The sequence below is a fragment of the Lepus europaeus genome, chromosome 7, assembly GCF_033115175.1.
Source record: "Lepus europaeus isolate LE1 chromosome 7, mLepTim1.pri, whole genome shotgun sequence".
NCBI lineage: Eukaryota > Metazoa > Chordata > Mammalia > Lagomorpha > Leporidae > Lepus > Lepus europaeus.
Genome location: NC_084833.1, coordinates 89503670 through 89521775, shown reverse-complemented (window position 1 = coordinate 89521775; position 18106 = coordinate 89503670). Strand labels below are relative to the sequence as shown.

The window sequence follows — 18106 nt, the reverse complement described above, 5'->3', positions numbered from 1 at the left end:
TCTGCTGGTTCACTCCCAGATGGAAGCAATGGCAAGGACTGGGCCAGGCCAAAGCCAGGAGCCAGGAACTTCATCCAGGTTTCCCATGTGGGTGGCAGTGGCCCCACTTGAGACATCTTCTGCTGCTTTCCCCAGGTAATTAGTAGGGAGCTAGATTGGAAGTAGAGCAGCCAGGACAGGAACCAGTGCCCATATGGCAATCCAGTAAGCCATAACATTGGCTCCTGGATTGCAAATTTTTGAATTAGGGATGCTCAGCTGGTATTCTATGAAAATATTCTGAAATCTGGAATACTTCCGGTCCCAACTATTGTAGGTAAGTGATACTCTCAATCTGTAATACTTTTCAGAGTCTACAACCACATTACTTTACTTACTGACAGTGCCTGCATAATCTTACCTAGCTACAAAAGTAGATTTAAACACCACCTACACATTGACAATTTCCAAATTTTTTTGCCTAATACTAAACATGTCCAAAACAAAATTTTAGTGCACAATTTCCCCACCCTACATCTCATGATCCTATCAGGCACAAACCCCAAATAAGTGGTTTTTACCTGACAGATTTTACCCTCCAGGTGACAAAATGCTTGAAAACATTTTTGGTTGTCATAATTTGGGGGAGAAATGATGCCTCGAGAGCACAGCAGCCTGGGATGTGGCTAACCATCCTGGAGTGCACAGGACAACAAAGACTTATCTCACCTAAAATATTAATGATCTCTATCTTGTATCAATCAGCAAATTCTATTGGTATCACCTGCAAAATAAGCCCAGCATCTGATCACTTTTACCTCTTCTACTATCATCTTAATGCCAATTATCCTTGTATCTTACCTAACGAAATCACAAAAACAGCCTCTTAACTGGCATTCTCCGATAGGGTATAGCATCCAGCCTTGTCCTCTGCAGCCTGCCTAACACAGCAGTCAGGTTCCTAAATCAGCTCATGTCACTCTTCTGACAAAGGACTCTTCCATAGCCGAAAGTCCTGATTTTTAAAAATTTTATTTATTTACTTAAGAGGTAGAATTACAGACAGTGAGAGGGAGAGAAAGAGAAAGAAAGAAGTCTTCCATCTGCTGGTTCACTCTCCAAATAGCTGTAATAGCTGGAGTTGGGCTGACCCAAACCCAGAAGCCAGGAGCTTCTTCGAGGTCTCCCAGGAGGGTGCAGGTGCCCAAGCACTTGAGCCATCCTCCACTGCTTTTCCAGGTACATTAGCAGGAATCTGGCTAGGAAGTGGATCAGTGGGACTCAACCAGTGTCCATATGGGATGCTGGTGCTGCAGGCGGAGGCTTAACCCACTCTGCCACAGCACAGGCCCCAATAGTCCTGTTCTTTCCAAAGCCGCAAACAAATGCCCTCCATCATGCCCTTAATATTATCTCATCCCACCCACTACACATCACCTTCTCCTACTTCCCCATTTACTCCTGTGCTACAGCTTTATCAGCCTCTCTGCTCCACAGACACCCCAAGAAATCTCCAGCCTCAGGACCTCTGCACTTTGCTATTAAGCAGTTTGAGCAACCTAAAAAAACTTTCCACCAGTGATCTGCAGCATTGACTACTGTTCTACCTTTGTCAGGTTTCAGTGTAAATGCCACCTAATTACTGAGGCACCCCTGACTGCCCTTCATTAAAACCTGTCTACACCCCCTCCACCATCTATCTGCCCTTATTTTCCTTTTTCCAGAGCATATATCGCCGCCTGATAATGTATTTTGGCTCTCTTAATTTGTTATGTCTCTGTCTACTAGAGACTGTTTTTGTCCATGGTTACATTATCATCTCCTAGAATAATACTTAGCCCAGAGAAAAATATTAACAAGCATTTGTTGAATAAATGATTTTTATGCTTTCCAACTATTTCAAAGTAGAAAATTCTGTGAGTTTTGTTTTGTAAATAAAAATAAAACTGTTATGCCTACAGGACCACAACCTGCCTTGTTTCAGTTTCACAAGTCAACACTCACAGCTGTATCTTTCAGCATTACAATCAAGCAGAACCTAGATAGCCTATCATTAGCTTGCTGACTATGCAGAAGCCTGTTGACTGGAAAGTAACTGAGGCGACAGCAGATAGCTTCCGATTTTTTAAATATAAGCTCCCAAAATGCAGAGAACTTGGAATCAGTCATCAACAGCATCCAGCAGAGAACACAGACCCAAAAGACAATGAAAATCAAAGACATTTAAAGTGGAAGTTGCATGTATGTCACCTATTCTACAAATTCCCTGAAGTCCAGTAATTTATGTTTCATTTCCAAGATTTTGGTCATATTCATATCTTACATTTTTCCTTATAAACTGAATCACTTCTTTTACTAGGCTTCCTGCAAAGCAATAATTCTCACTAAATGCAGAGTTGTTCTTTATCCAATGAAATAAATATGGAAATACTAAAATTTAAAATGTTCATTAATTTAATATTTAACACATTACTAGTGACTCCATTTTCTATTTTGTGAAACACTGAACACTCCTCATTAAAAAAAGGAAGGAAAGAAAGAAGAAAAGAAGGAAGGAAGGACAAAAAGAAAAGGAAAGGAAAGGAAAAAATCCCAAGTAGCTTAATGTTTTACTGGATATCAATAATTAATTGGAATCTAGACTTTTCCAATTTTGTGTTCTGGTATCATACTGACTCTGGAAAGCACATTTTACTTTCTTTGCATCACTTACCAAGTATTGTGTTTTTTTGTGGTTCACAGAAAATAACACTGTGGGTGAAATGTAAAGTGAATAGAATTAAAATCTCAGAGTGGTAGGGCCATTTTATTTTGCCATAAAAAAGTCTATAGAAATAAAATAAATACTATGTAGAGAACTTTTCTGACACCAAAGTAGTTATGTGTGGTTGTACAAGTAAAGACTCTATCAGTTTATTTTCCAAACAGCTGTATTTCCACTGTTTAAAATATATGAAAGGTCCGAAGGTTTGGTAAAAGTCTGGAATATGATGAAGGTAATGTTTTCAGAGGGTAACCACATTTTCCAAATTAAAGGAAATACGCGATCATCAGGATCAGCCTGAGGTTTACCACTACATAGCAAAAAAGTTAATCAGATTTCTAGTAGATTATTACAGTAAAAATCTCATCCGGTATACTTTGGGGGCAAAAGAAATGCTGATTAAATCATTTGTTTTAAAAGTGCTTTACTGTATTAGTTTTCTACATATATTTAGTTCTCCTTTATTATATTTAAAAATTTTTAATTTCACACATGAAAGTTATGCAGATCCTTTTTTGAATTATTCTTGAATACTTTTAGGTTGTAATTTTATATGTGGTACACTGAAATATAATTTATAGTTAACTTATTATCAGATTGGCTAACCTCTTATTTCTAATAATTTGTCTACAGGTTCTTTTGAACTTTCTGTATGGAAAAATCACATCAAAAATGAATTTTTGAGGCAGGTGTTGTGGCACAAAGGATTAAGCTGTCATTTGGGCTGCCCACAGCTTATATCAGAGTGCTCAGGTTCAAGTCCTGCCTCCACTTCAAATACAGCTTTTCTCTTAATGTGCACCTTGGGATGCATCAGGTGACTACTTAAGTATTTGAGTCCCTGTCACCTACATGAGAGACCTGGATGGAGTTCCTGGCTCCTAGCGTCAGCCCTTGCAGTTGCAGTCATTTGGGGGAATGAATCAGCAGACGGAAGGTTTCTCCCTTCTGCCTCTACTTTGTCATTCTGCTTTTCAGACAAGTAAAAATAAATAACCTTATTAAAAATGGTTTCTTGTATTCTAAGTCTTAGGTCATTTACATCTTTGGTTTTGTTTTACTGTTCATACGAGGGACCCTCCAAAACACTACTGCATCTAAGCAGCGGTTCTGTACATCCTTCTGTGACTTCTGATTTTTGAAATGAAGGGCTTTAATATTTGAGTGAAGAATATGTGTTATAAGACCTATAAAACTTCTGCCACAACCCTCTGTCATAATATTCTATTCAAATTGCAATGTTAATGGGAACTTTCTTAGGGCCAGTATCCTGCTATAATAGACTGATACTAAGCTGACTGCCCAACTCACAATAATTCCTCCATTTCTGTAAGCAGCCTTCGTATTCAGAAGAAAGTCTATGCAACGTACTCCATCCCTTTGGCCTTGGGGATTGGTCAAAGGTCTTTAAGTGACTTTTGCTGAGCCAATCACCATCTTCTCCAAGTTTTCTTTCTTTATTCTTCCTCTACTTTATTTTTTTAGATGTGAAAGACAACTAAGAGAAGGATGCTGACAAACAAATGACAGGCACAAACTAGAAGTCTTTTAGAGGCTTCAGATGTTGTGATTCTGGCTGTTTCTGAATCCCATGTGTAAGTTGGCCTTTCCCACAGACAAGTGAGATGCCCTAGTGTCTTCCGGATGAGTTTCCTGTTTGCCTTATAAATGAGTGTCCTGGGTGACACACAAATAAATCGCAGCATGAAGCAACACAAGGCATCTAGAAAGAACCCATTATGAGTCCTCCTTTTCAAATCACAAATTCTGATTCTAGGACCCAGTGAAAATTTGAATAATTCACTGCTTTCAATCAATATTATAGCAAAGTAAAACATAATAAGCTATTTACTATAATTTTGTAAGATATTATCACTGAGAAAAGTTAAGAATACACAGTATTTGTAATTATTAGTACTTATGTGAGATAGTCTAATTATCTCAACATAAAGTTTAATTAAAAAAACTTTGTCTCTTTCCTCTCGATGGTTATCTAATTAAATCTGCAAAGTTTTCTATAGTGCATGAGCATTATGATTTTATGATTTAATCAGAAAAGAAAGAAAGCATTTTTGATCACTAATCCCTTACTTCTGAAAATCTGGCTGGTCGGCTAGCTTATATTTCCCAACCATTCACAGCTTTGTTACATTATTTAACATTTTCCTTTAGGATCTTTTTGATGTGGGTTTTTCTAGTCTGCTTCATGTCTACCTAAGTTTTTTTTTTTCCTGCCTTTTAAAATTAAGTACCTCTTGCAGGTGTCAAAGAACTTTCAGGACTGGTTACACAATGATTTTACATACATACATACACATATGATTTTACATACTTTCTGTTAAAAAGTATGATTGTGTTTCCTAAGTATCAGAGAAAAACATCAAAACATAGTATATGAAAGTGGAAAAGTCTCACTTATCTGTGACTATACCAATGAAAAGTGATTTGAAAACGCAAAGATAAAAGTGGAAAGATCTCAAGAAGGTCTGCAAGGCTAAGACTCCAAAGTGAGCTAAAGAACTAGGCTGAATACCTAACATAAGAAGACAAAAGAAGCAGAGATAGGAGGAAAGAGATCAGAAACCCAGGTGTTGCATCCAGTTGCACACCATTGTGGATCATGTGAATATTCACAACCATAAGCAACAAAAACATTTACACCCCAAGAGTCAGGCCAAAGTAGTAAAATGAGGAAATATATTAAGAAATAAATTGTCCACACAGTTTATATCTTTAAAGCAAAAAAAAAAAAAAAAGGATTGTAAAAGTGCTTGATTTGGAGTATCCTACTTCTTTAAGTTAATAATAATAATGATAATGATAATCATAGCACTATCAGGTAGAAAAGTTCCCTTTATGCGCTTCCTTCCAGTCAATGTCAATTGTGAAACAATAAAATGATCTCAGGAAACAGGAAAGTATAAACATTGTGTGATTTTCATTTACCTATTTACAAACATTTAGCAAATTTGATGTATATCCAGGAAACATTAGCAGTGAAACTGACAACAATAAGAGAAACAAAATCCATGCCCATCTGTCCATGAAACTGGCATGCCAAAATATATTTTACAATTAGAGTTACTCAGTTTTCTCTGTTGACTGCTAGCTCTGACAGGAAGACTTTTAGGAGCAGGCAACCTGAATTTTGCTAAGGAAAAGTACCACCTTCTTTCCAAGTATTCTTTTGCAAGAACCCGTGAAAACTACTGCACTGGAGTCTCAGTTGTATTTCTTTTTATTCCCCCTTTCATATTCTCCAAAGAACTCTTAATGAGCAGTGAAATGACTAAAAACAGGTAGCTTGCCAGTATATGCTTCACTTTCTGACCACTGTATTATTTCTATACTGAGATATTATCAGAATTTTATTAGACGTTTTTAGTCATCAGTATGAGTCCTTCAAAGTTACAGATTCAAAAGATGTTAATTCACAAATATTAACCCTGTGACCTATTTTCTGGAATCCTAGAAATTCTCCTCCAACATTTCATACTAAATTTATGAGGTTTTGAAAAAAACATTTACTTCTCCATTAGCCTTAACCATAATGAGTTAATTCTAACCACCTGAGAAATGGTCCGTAGGCAGCTGTGATAATTCCAGACAACCACATTTTCTCTTCCTGTCAAGGATCTCGTGCCACCATAACAAATTTTGAACAAGATAGTTTTAAGACTGCCTAATATACACAAGGGAAAAAACAGTATTTAAAAGATCAGACCTCTGAGTTCCAAGTCCTTAAAACTTAAGGGAAAAAAATGGGAAGACACAGGATATAATAAGTCCAAAGATTCTGATTTAAATCCTACACCTCTAGTTTTGTTGCTTGCTACTGGATTCCATCAGAGGAATGGCTCAATGAGTGCATGGTTATCATAAAAATGACTCATTTAGAGGCTGCTTCAGATTGCTGTGAGGACCAAATTAAGGTGAATAGAAAGCACTATGTACATTTCCAAAATATAGATAAGTCACATGATTATTAGCACAAAAAATAAAATTGCTGCAGTTGTGATGAACTGCACATGAGCTACCTCCTCGCAACCCTACCATATTTTACCAGACAATGGAAAGCAGGGAATGGGAAGTCTCCACAATTCAGTCAATATGAAAACCAGAACAGTCCAGATAGTTGAGTTATGTGTTTTCTTAAAATTTCAGGTGAAGTCACCATATAAAAATGTTGGTATGACGGCCAACATACCTAAAGTTTGTTTCTAATAAAATTTAACCTAAGACATATCAGAAATACACTCAATATTCATGCATGTGGAATGTTGGCATATTGTGCCTTATTTATCTGAGACAATGAAGGAACTGGATTACTTCACAGATCACTGGAATTAAGCATATAGCAGCACTAATGCCAGAAACCAGATTAATCAGTATCATCTACCAATAGCACATATGCAAAGCAAAATGTTAAGGGAAAAGATTGAACAAACAAAAAATATTTCACCAAGAGAAATAGGTACATGTAATTTGCTCAAGATTTAAAATATTCTCCTTTTCCATGAATTCTTAGGTCAAAGGCAGAGGGAAGACTCAAGTAGGTTTATGAGATTTACTGAACACTTTTAGCTTTTGCATATGAGAAATTTGATGTGGGAACTACGAATGGATAAATAGGTCAAACTCCTTTTTTCTTAAAGATTTATTTATTTGAAAGTTGAAGTTACAGAGACAGAGAGAAGGAGAAATTAAGAGAGAGGTCTTCCATCTGCAGATTCTTTCCCTAAAACACCACAACAGCCAGAGCTAAGACAGGCCGAAGCCAGGAGCCAGGAGCCAAGAGCCAGAAGCCAAGAGCTTCATCTGGGCCTCCCACATCAGTGGCAGGGGCTTAACCACTTGGGCCATCTTTCTGCTGCCTTTCCCAGGCCACCAGCAGGAAGCCAGACTGGAAGTGTAGCAGCCGGGACAAGAACCAATGCTCACATGGGATGCCAGCATCACAGGCAGTGGGTTCACCTACTATGCCATGATGCTAGCCCCAGATAAGTCCTTGTTAAATTACATGCTTGTTTAAATATGATGAAATATTTGATAATTAAGATAATTTCAAATGTATAATTTCTGTGTTTTAAGGTAATTTTTGTAAGGCACTTAAGTGATATAATACATCACTTATCACACCTCTCATACTATACCATCATAAATGTTAGCTGTGGTTAACAACATAATTCTTATTAAAATACAGTCTCAGTTAATAACAATATGAATAACACAAAGGCTGTAGAGCCCTTGCAGAACCACTTGTAAGTTATGTACCTTTGAGTTTTTTCTTTAAAATGGGCATAGAGGTTGAGTATCTTATTTAAAATGCTTGGGATGAGAAATGCTTCAGAATTTAGAGTGGATTTTTTTTTTTTATTTTGAATACAAGTACAGATTTTACCAGATGAACACCTTTGCTTCAAAAACCCAAAATCCAACAAGTATCAAAATCTGAATGAAACCTTTTGAGAATCAACATGATGCTCAAAAACTTTCAGATTTTGGAGTATTTTTGGATCCAGCAGTTCAGATTAGAGAGGTTCAAACTGGACTACAGCATATACCTGAGAGGACTGCTGTGTGAAGAAGTTAAAATATATTAAGCAGTTATAGCAGTGTCCGGCACCTTGGCAACATGCAGTGTCATTTGCTATAATGATCTAGAGCAGTGTTGCCCAGTGGAACTGTAAAGTAAGTTACACAATAACTAACACATTGCATTCAGGTGCTCAATAGTCTCCTGTTGCTAATGTTTCGTATATTGGGTCCCAAAGATCTATTCTTTGAAGGCTCACATAAGGCTCAAAATCATATAACCACCAAATAGTGTATGCTACTAACACTACACTTTTTTCCCCTTTCTTAAATAACCATATAAAACAATTTTGATTTTGCCCCCAAAGCACTCCTTTCATAGACTGTTTATACCTAATGGGGTGGGGAGGCAAAGAAGGAAAATGAGTGAAGGTCTTTACATTTTTATAAATAATGTATTATTATTAATATTAATTAAAATCATAAATTTCCCCTTTAATCTGTCCACAATTTTTCTTTGCTCCAACATAATACCCATACACTTTGCATATTTCAAGAAAGTACTTTCACTACTCAAGGATAAGAATACTGACCTGGGAATTAAACAAACAATATAAATCCTGATAAACCTAAAGCCAAATTTTTAACCTACAAGGGTAAATGGTGAACATGGAGTGTAGTGAGCAATGAATAAATGAATAGGAGCAGGTTGTGTGCATAAATTCTCCAAGACAAACACTAGGCAAAATACCCTGATGTTGAAGCTCATCCAATCAGTGACACACAAGTGTCAGATCAGGGACTGAGATTACTACAAAGAAAGTGAGAGGCCTAGGATTCCAGTGAGGGCTGGCAATTAGAGCAGCAGCATAAGGCAGATCCGGTAATTCAGACACTATCCTGAGAAGCACTGCAGACACTGGGACCATATTCAATGAGTTTCTATTCATTATAACCCCAAATCTCAAATACATGAGAGTGAATAAATCGAGCCTTGAGCAAGCTATCCAAATAGCTTTCTCCTGGTTCTCCTACTGATCTAATCTCTGTTGATCCTGCACATCTGAACAAACTCTAGACCCGATGCACCCTCCAGGCACTCCTCTCACACCTCTCTGCTTTAGACTCCACCTGCACAGACTGGGTGATCTCATCCATTCCCAGAGCTTTACATGCTCCCCACATGCTGACAACGTCTGAATTTATATTTCCATCCCCAGATGTTTCCCTGAACTCCAGACTGATATATCCAGCTGCTCCCTCCATTAGGCTACTTAGATATCCAGTAGGCAACTAAATAAATCCAAAACTTAACTCACTCTTTCCCTGTTTCCTTCTCCAGCTAAATAGATCCACCAGCTATATTATTTTTCTTTGTAGCACTTATCACCAGCAGACATAATTGGTTTGATGTCTGTTTCTCCCCAGTGGAATGAAAACAAGCTACATAAGAGCAGGTATTTCTGTCACAATATATAAGAACTAATGGTAATAATGTAGACCATATGGCAGGGGCCGGGCTCCAGGAGAGATACTCAGGATGAAGTCTGATGGAAAATATGGGGCCAGTCATGACAGGATGTGCATCAAGAAGTTCAATGATCCATGCAAAAGTGTTAAGTCCAAAAGAAGCTTGTGGTGACATGTTAGAAAGAAAACTAAGAAAATGCCAGGAGCCATAGACCAGGGAGCAGGAAGGACAGAACATGAAGGTAAGGATGGGGTTGTGGGTTGTAGTTCAAGGGGTTCAGTGAGAGGGAATATCATATCCAAAGGGCCCAATAGCAAAGAAGCTGTTACTGTGTCATGTCCCAGAGGACACAACTGAGCACTGCATGCCACCCCAGGGGTTTTGCCCGCTATGTTGGCATTAGTTCAAATCACTTTTGAAGAGCCTGAGATAAAGGGGGAACACTTGCATAGCCAAGTCCACCACGACCAGAGGAAAAGAGAGTGGTTTCTTTGCTGAGGAAACACTACTACAGGTCATATGGATTAGAAGCATAGCTATGGTAGGAGTATTGAGTCTGTCCACAAGGACACCCAATCTATGACACCTTCTACTCAAGGCTATCCAAACATTGCATTTTATGGGCAGCCTCCCTACATGATGGCAGGTGTCCATTTACATCTGGGAAGACGCTGTATCATGGAAAAAATTTTTTAAATATTTGTTTCACTTATTTGAAATACAGAGTTACAGGGAGAGGTCTTCCATCTGCTGGTTCACTTCCCAAATGGCTGCAACGGCCAGAGCTGAGCCAATCTGAAGCCAGGAGCCAGGAGATTCCTCTCCGTCTCCCACGTGAGTGTAGGGGCCAGTCCAAGGACTTGAGCCATCCTCCACTGCTTTCCCAGGCACATTACCAGGGAGTTGGATACAAAGTGGAGCAGCCAGGATTTGAATTGGTACCCATATGGGATGCCGGCACTGCTGGCCAAGGAGGACTTTAACCTGCTGTGCCACAGTGCCGGCCCTGGAAATTTTTTTTTTTCCTATGGGTTGGTGTTGTGGCACAGTGGGTTAAGCTGCTACCCATAATACTGGCATCTCAAATGGACACACACTGGAGTCCTGGCTGCTCCACTTCTAATCCAGTTCTCCAATAATGTACCTGGGAAAGGAGTGGAAGATGGCCCAAGTACTTGCACCCCTGCCACCCATGTGGGAGACCTGGATAAGAGTTCCAGGCTCCTGGCTTTGGCTTGGCCCAGCCCTAACCGTTGCAGCCATTTGGAGAGTGAACGAACAGATGGAAAACACCTCTCTCTCTGTCTCTCCTTCAATCTCTGTAACTATGCCTTTCAAATAAATAAACCTTTTAAAAAATTATTTTTCTAATGAGAAGTATGAAACATGATAAACTATGCCCTCTGAAATGCATTTTCCATTATTTCCCTGAGTTACTTATTTTTAGTTGTTGTCTAAAAATTATGCATTTTCACACTGGCAATGTGGCACAGCAGGTGAAGTCACCACTTGCAACACAGGCATCCCACATCAGTGGGTCAGTTTGAATCCCAGATGCTCCATTTGCAATACAGTACCCTGTTACTGTGCCTGGGAAGGCAATGGAAGATGGCCCATGTACTTGGGCCACTATGACTCATGTGGAAGATCTGGATGGAGTTTCTGGCTCCTGGATTCAGTTTCTGGCCCTCCCCTGGCTGTTTCAGCCATTTGGGGACTGAAACAGTTGATAGAAGATCAATCAGTCAGTCAATCAATCAATCACACTCTCTCCCCTTCTCTCACTATTGCTCTGCCTTTCAAATTAAATAAATCTTAAAAAAAAAAAAACCTTACACATTTTCAATTGTATTTGATTTTTTATGTTTTTTTTTAATCTTATACTTAAAAAGGTAGAAGAAGATAAGAAGAGGTTTCATTTCTAAGGCCAATTTTGCTTTGGACTATTTCTGTAATCATTAAATCACTAAAATGATATATTTATCTTACTAAATATGGTAAATCACTGGTAATAAAAGAGAATTTAAAACGTTAAGTACTAAGTGCCCCCTTACATCTTCATGGAAATTTAATTTTTGTTTATTTACTGTTTTGAGGTACTTAAGACCTGGGTCAAATCACTTAATGCAAGACATTCATCATGCATCAAAAAGAATGATTAAATGGCTTTACAATTAACTGTCTTAATATTTCCTGGCACACAAAATATTCTAGTTTCCAAACAAAACACAGATTTTTAAAATACAAACTCAACAACTCTTTATGCAAAATCTGTTATCAACCATACTATCAGTTGTAGTAATATCCCATGGCAGGGGGTAGTGTTTGGCTTTGCAGTTAAGACACCACTTGGGATACCCACATCTCACATCAAAGTGCTGGGGCTTGAGTTCTGCATTTGCTTCTGTTTCCAGCTTTCTGCTAAAGCTCATCCTGGGAGGCAGTAAGTGATGGCTCCAGTCACTGGAGAGCCAGCCAGCAGATGGAAGATATCCCTCCCTTCTCTTTGTCTCTCTCTCTCCTTTTTTCCTCTCTCTCTCCTCCTCTCAAACAAATGAATAAATTGTTAACAATTACATCATATGACTGGAACTATTCATTTATCACTCCAATATTTAGATTTGTGTGATAAATGATTAGTTCAATTTTGACTTCAATTGTTGTGGAAATGAATTTCTTTAGGCCCGTATCTATAGAGATTTTTTTTTTCATCGACTTGAACATTATTTCTGACCTTCTGTAGAAAACAAGTAAAGCAATGAAAATCCACAGTATGACTTTGCTCATGAAAGTACATCCTTTCAAACAGGACCAAAGGCACACCTACAACCTTTAAGCACTGGCAGTCCAATCTTCATCTCTGTGGATAAGATACTCTACCACATTCCTCAGCCTTGGTCCTTCTCCTTTACCCTGTCACCACATTGGATGACCTTCAGATCTTGTCCATCAATCATCCCAGTCTCTGAGCTTGGCCTTCTCAATTCCAAGGCCTGTGTTCCAGGTCAGCCACATCTTGACTTCAGCATTAGCAAGCCCAGCTTCAGAAGCAAGCTCGCACATTTCAACTTCTATTCGTGACACAACTTGTGAGACTTCTCCCAGGCTCCCCTTTGTTCCCAGTGACCCCTAAAACATAACCAGGTAATCAAGCACATCCTGTTTGTTTTCTAGAGATATCAGTACCTTCCTCCCTCAATTATTGCTGTATTGACTCAAGACCCACTTTCATAGCATACAAGTCCATGTCCCTTTAATCTAGCATTCTGTCCTCCATGCCAACCACCAATTTGAATCTGACCATTGCTTTGTACTTACTGTCTCAGTGAAGTACTGGGAATTACTATAAAAATCCATGAAAACCTGATTACTAGTTTTCCTTTGACATATGATTGATGTATACAACCTGATCAGCTATTCACTGCTGACCAGCAGTCCTGCTACTCTTCTCTTAAATATTCTGCCTCTGGTGGGTCTAAACTACTTCTAGAAACTTCTGTTCACAGCAGATAGCAAGTCCTTTCTAATACTATTCTCTACTTGTCCAATCGATCAATTCATTGTTACAAATTTCTTTTTTTTTTAATTTTTTTTTATTTTTTATTTATTTATTTTTTTTTGACAGGCAGAGTGGACAGTGAGAGAGAGACAGAGAGAAAGGTCTTCCTTTTGCCGTTGGTTCACCCTCAAATGGCCACCGCGGTAGGTGCACTGCGGCCGGCGCACGGCGCTGATCCAATGGCAGGAGCCAGGTGCTTCTCCTGGTCTCCCATGGGGTGCAGGGCCCAAGCACTTGGGCCATCCTCCACTGCACTCCCTGGCCACAGCAGAGAGCTGGCCTGGAAGAGGGGCAACCGGGACAGGATCGGTGCCCCGACCGGGACTAGAACCCGGTGTGCCGGCGCCGCAAGGCAGAGGATTAGCCTAGTGAGCCGCGGCACCGGCTTGTTACAAATTTCTATTATATTTTCACTAATTCTTTCTTTCTACCTCCTCAAAGAAGACTTTTTTCCCCTGGTGCTTACAAGGTCTCCTCAGTGCCAACGGAACATTTTGCTGACTCTCTTTCTTCCCACAAGCTACACCACACTTTCCCATATTCTTTGCATTAACACATTTTCAAACTCATGCCAGTTGGTTTATTGTACTCCTGAACTATTTGAACAGGATCTGAGTCACAGCCTCAGCAACCCAGGACTATTTGTTCTCCTGGCTTCCATGATATTTGCAACTCTTAATTTTCACATCTAATGATTCTTGCCCATTCCGTCATCAGCTCCTCTTCTGCACTGTAAGTGCAGATCCTGCCCAGGACTCCCTGCAGAAGCCAGACTAATACTGTAAGCTCACAGAGCTAGATTGAGATGTAGGTATAAAGCATTAAATAATCAAAAAGCATCTAATTTAGGTTTCACAACTCAGACCAAAGTCACTGCAGAGAAACTCGTCACTGGATCCCCCCACCCCCAAGCCGCCCCAGAAAAGCTAAGTCTGCCATAAACCCTTACAAGTATCTACTTTAGATCACATTGTATGTTTGTCTCTTTAATACTGGGATCAGATCCATGGTGTAGGCTAGTATTTCCTAAAGGAATGTGATCACCTTCCTACCACCAACACTACCCTTGGTATTTCTTCCCTACTTTATCTGTTTCTCACATGGCCTCCAAATTAACCTTTTCTGAATCCCATTTTGATCCTATCATTCTTCCCTTCAGGAGCTCCTGGCAATTCTCCCACTGCTGATAGCTAACACTAAAACCTCTTGGCCACAACTACCAATCAACTGCTAATCCTCTCTAAGAATCATCTGCCCAATTTCTCAAATATAGACTGTACTTTCTCTAACCTTGAGGCTTCTGTTCAAGCTCATTAAAATGACAATCTTACCCTACCTACCTGATCTTCCCATACCTCAAGCAATGCAGGCCACCTTGAGGGCACCCTTTTCAATTTAGCAGCACCACACTCTGGCAGATTCCTAGAGCATTTAGTTCACACTTGAGTATTCTATTTATTGTGTATATAACTCCCAACTGGATAGTGAATCCAATGAAAGCAAAACCAATGTTTTTTTTTTTTTAGAAAACTTTTATTTAATAAATATAAATTTCAAAAGTACAACTTTTGGATTATAGCAGTTCTTCCCCCCATAACCACCCTCCCACCCACAAACCATCCCATCTCCTACTCCCTTTCCCATCCAATTCTTCATTAAGATTCATTTTTAATTCTCTTTTTATACAGAAGATCAACTTAGTATATACTAAGTAAAGATTTTCAAAAGTTTGCACCACACAGACACACAAAGTATAAAGTACTTTTTGAAGACTATTTTTACTGTTAATTCTCATACTACAACACATTAAGGACAGAGATCCTACATGGGGAGTAAGTGCAAAGTGACTCCTGTTGATGATTTAACAATTGATACTCTTACTCGTGATGTCAGTAATCACCCAAGGCTCTTGTCATAAGCTGCCAAGGCTATGGAAGCCTCTTGAGTTCACAAATTCTGACCTTATTTAAACAAGGCCATAATCAAAGTGGAAGTTCTCTCCTCCCTTCAGAGAAAGGTACCTCCTTCTTTGATGGCTCGTTCTTTCCACTGGGATCTCACTCAGAGATCTTTCATTTAGGCCATTTTTTGCCATAGTATCTTGGCTTTCAATGCCTGAGATACTCTCATGGACTTTTTAGCCAGATCCAAATGCTTTAAGGCCTGATTCTGAGGCCAGAGTGCTATTTAGGGCATTTGCCATTCTATGAGTCTGCTGTGTATCTCACTTCACACATTGAATTGTTCCCTCCCTTTTAATTCTATCAATTTTATACACTTGATCTTAGCTGAGATCAATGGCTGAGAAGTGATAATTCTATCAATTTTATTAGCAGACACTGGTCTTATTTATGTGATCCCTTTGACACTTAATCCTATCTTTATGATCATTTATGAACTTAAACTGATCACTTCAGTAATAAAACCAATGTTTTGAACAAGACAGTATCCCTCACTGTAACTGAAAATTAGCATAATTATCACCATTAACATGTATTTATTACGTGCAAGGGGTTGCTCTAAATGCTTTACAACAATCATGGGAGTACATGCTACTATTTCTGCCACATCACAGATAAAAACATTAGGTAAAAAACATAGACCATGACAAAAATTTTAGTTCAATGGATACAAAATTATATTCTTGAATGGCTAAATGTATTACCAGTAACTATGCTCTAATAACTTTGTATTAATTAATCTATCAATCTAGAATACTTTCCCCATTTTCCTAGCTTAGCAAAATCTTCCTGGCCCTCAAAAATCTAACTCCAGTGCCACCTTTTCAAAACAACCTCCTGTAATACCCTGGCAGGGTTAGTTACTCCAGCACCAAAGTTATCACAATATAACTTCTAAATGTTTGCTGAATTACAATGGGTTTTTTAATGGTAGCATTTAAGTACTTTTGATTCTCAGGACCATTAAATTTTAAGTAAAATAAAGATAATTTATATTTGGTAGATAAAAAAATATAGCTTATTTTTTCATAATTATATGTTATATATAATTTTTCGTAATTATACTCACAAATCTTTTCACAAATACATGTAGTATTTAAGACATGTGTCAAATCACAGAGTATTGTAGAGCTGATTAATTCAAGTGATCTACTATTTATTTAAGTATGTCTAAACAAGGCAATAGTCCTAGGAAGTAGGGAACAGACTTACCAATCTTCGTCTTTCTTCTTCTACTGCAATAAGCAGCCTTGCAAATTCTTTTAGTGACTGAGCTATTTAATAATAAAAAAAAGTGTTAATCTTTTTTTCATTGATAACATCAAATCATTCACAAACTTTACAATGAAGTCAGTTATTGATTTGTCTATATTATACTCTGTGGCTTCATGTTGATATAACCACAAAATGCTATATAATAGGATCCTAGCAACTAGTAGCAGTAGATACAAAGGTATGTTTCCCCTGAATGTTGCAAATCAAAGGCTAGCAGGTATCAGGAATAATATTTTTTCATCAAAGACTCTTGGAGAAATAGATCTTGTATATTTTAATATATAAAACACATATCAGTACATAAAAATATAGTATTAGAATCACTTCTAAATTGTAATCTACAACTTTTTCTTTAATCTAGAAGTAATAAATTCAGTACTATTTCGATGTACTTAGTAGCAGCCAGTAACACAAGATCTTCCGGGGACCTCTAGAAGCTCCAGGTTCATAGATTTTTAAATATACTGTATTCTGAAGCAGTCAACTTTACTCACATACGCAAGGTATATCAGACCCCTTCTATTCAATTCAGTGTGGGACCAGAAATAACAGCATCATGGAAGCTTGTTAGAAATACAGACTCCCCATCCTGTTTTCCATGGCGTCCACGCTAATTTACATTTTCATCATCAACAGTGTGTAAGAGTTCTCTTTTTGCCACATCTGTCCTTTGCTTTAGTTATTTTTGTATTTTTTATAAAATACAAAAGTTATTTTAATTGGAGTGATGTCTCATTGTGGTTTTGATTTGCATTTTCTTAACTGGTAATATGAAGCAATTTTTTTCTATTTTGGTGGCCATTTGTGTATAATCTTTTGAAAAACAGCTATTCAGGTTATTGTCTACTTTTAAATCGGATTATCCTTTAAAAAGTGAAAATAGGTCACCATAAGATCCAGCAATCTCACTACCAGGTCTACTTGCAAGAGAAATGAAATCGTTACATCAAAGAAATATCTGCACTTATTGTTGCAGCACTATTCACCATACCCAAAATATGGACTCCATCAAGATGTCCATCAACAGATGTAGGGATACAAAGAATAAGGTATACATAAACACAATGAAATATTCAGTCATTAAAAAAGAATGCAATCCTGTGATCTACAACAAAACGAATGGAACCATTAGATATCATGTTAAGTGAAATGAGCCAGACACTGAAAGACAAATACTGTATGTTCTCTCACGAGTGGAAGATTTAAAAAAAAAAAAAAAAAAGGAGAAAAAAGTTTATCTGAATGCAGAACAGCAATTACTAAAAACTCAGAAAGGTGGACAGATAGAACGATGGTAGATAACAAATACCAAACAAAGGATAGGTGACAGGTACAACTCCTAGTGTCCCACAGCACAGTGTGGTGACTACAGTTAAGAATAACACATTTCATATTTTATGAAGAACTGGTTGAGAAGAGCTCTAAACTATAAACATAAAGTAAGGATAAGAAAAAGAAATTCTCATTGCCTTGACTTGATCAGTGCATGCTGTATACATGCACTGAAAAACCACTCTGGACCCCATAAATATATACAATTATTATATGTCAATAAATATTTT

The 18106-nt window shown here is 38.0% G+C and overlaps 1 protein-coding gene across 3 annotated transcripts in view; it reads right to left on the bottom strand.

Annotated features, from left to right (window-relative positions):
- Positions 1 to 18106, bottom strand: part of ARHGAP42 (Rho GTPase activating protein 42) — a 303520-nt gene that overhangs the window by 177839 nt on the left and 107575 nt on the right. For all 3 annotated transcript variants that reach the window (XM_062196912.1, XM_062196913.1, XM_062196914.1), the window contains exon 3: positions 16482 to 16543. In XM_062196912.1, coding sequence (XP_062052896.1) covers positions 16482 to 16543 — 62 coding nt within the window. The remainder of the gene's footprint in view (positions 1 to 16481; positions 16544 to 18106) is intronic.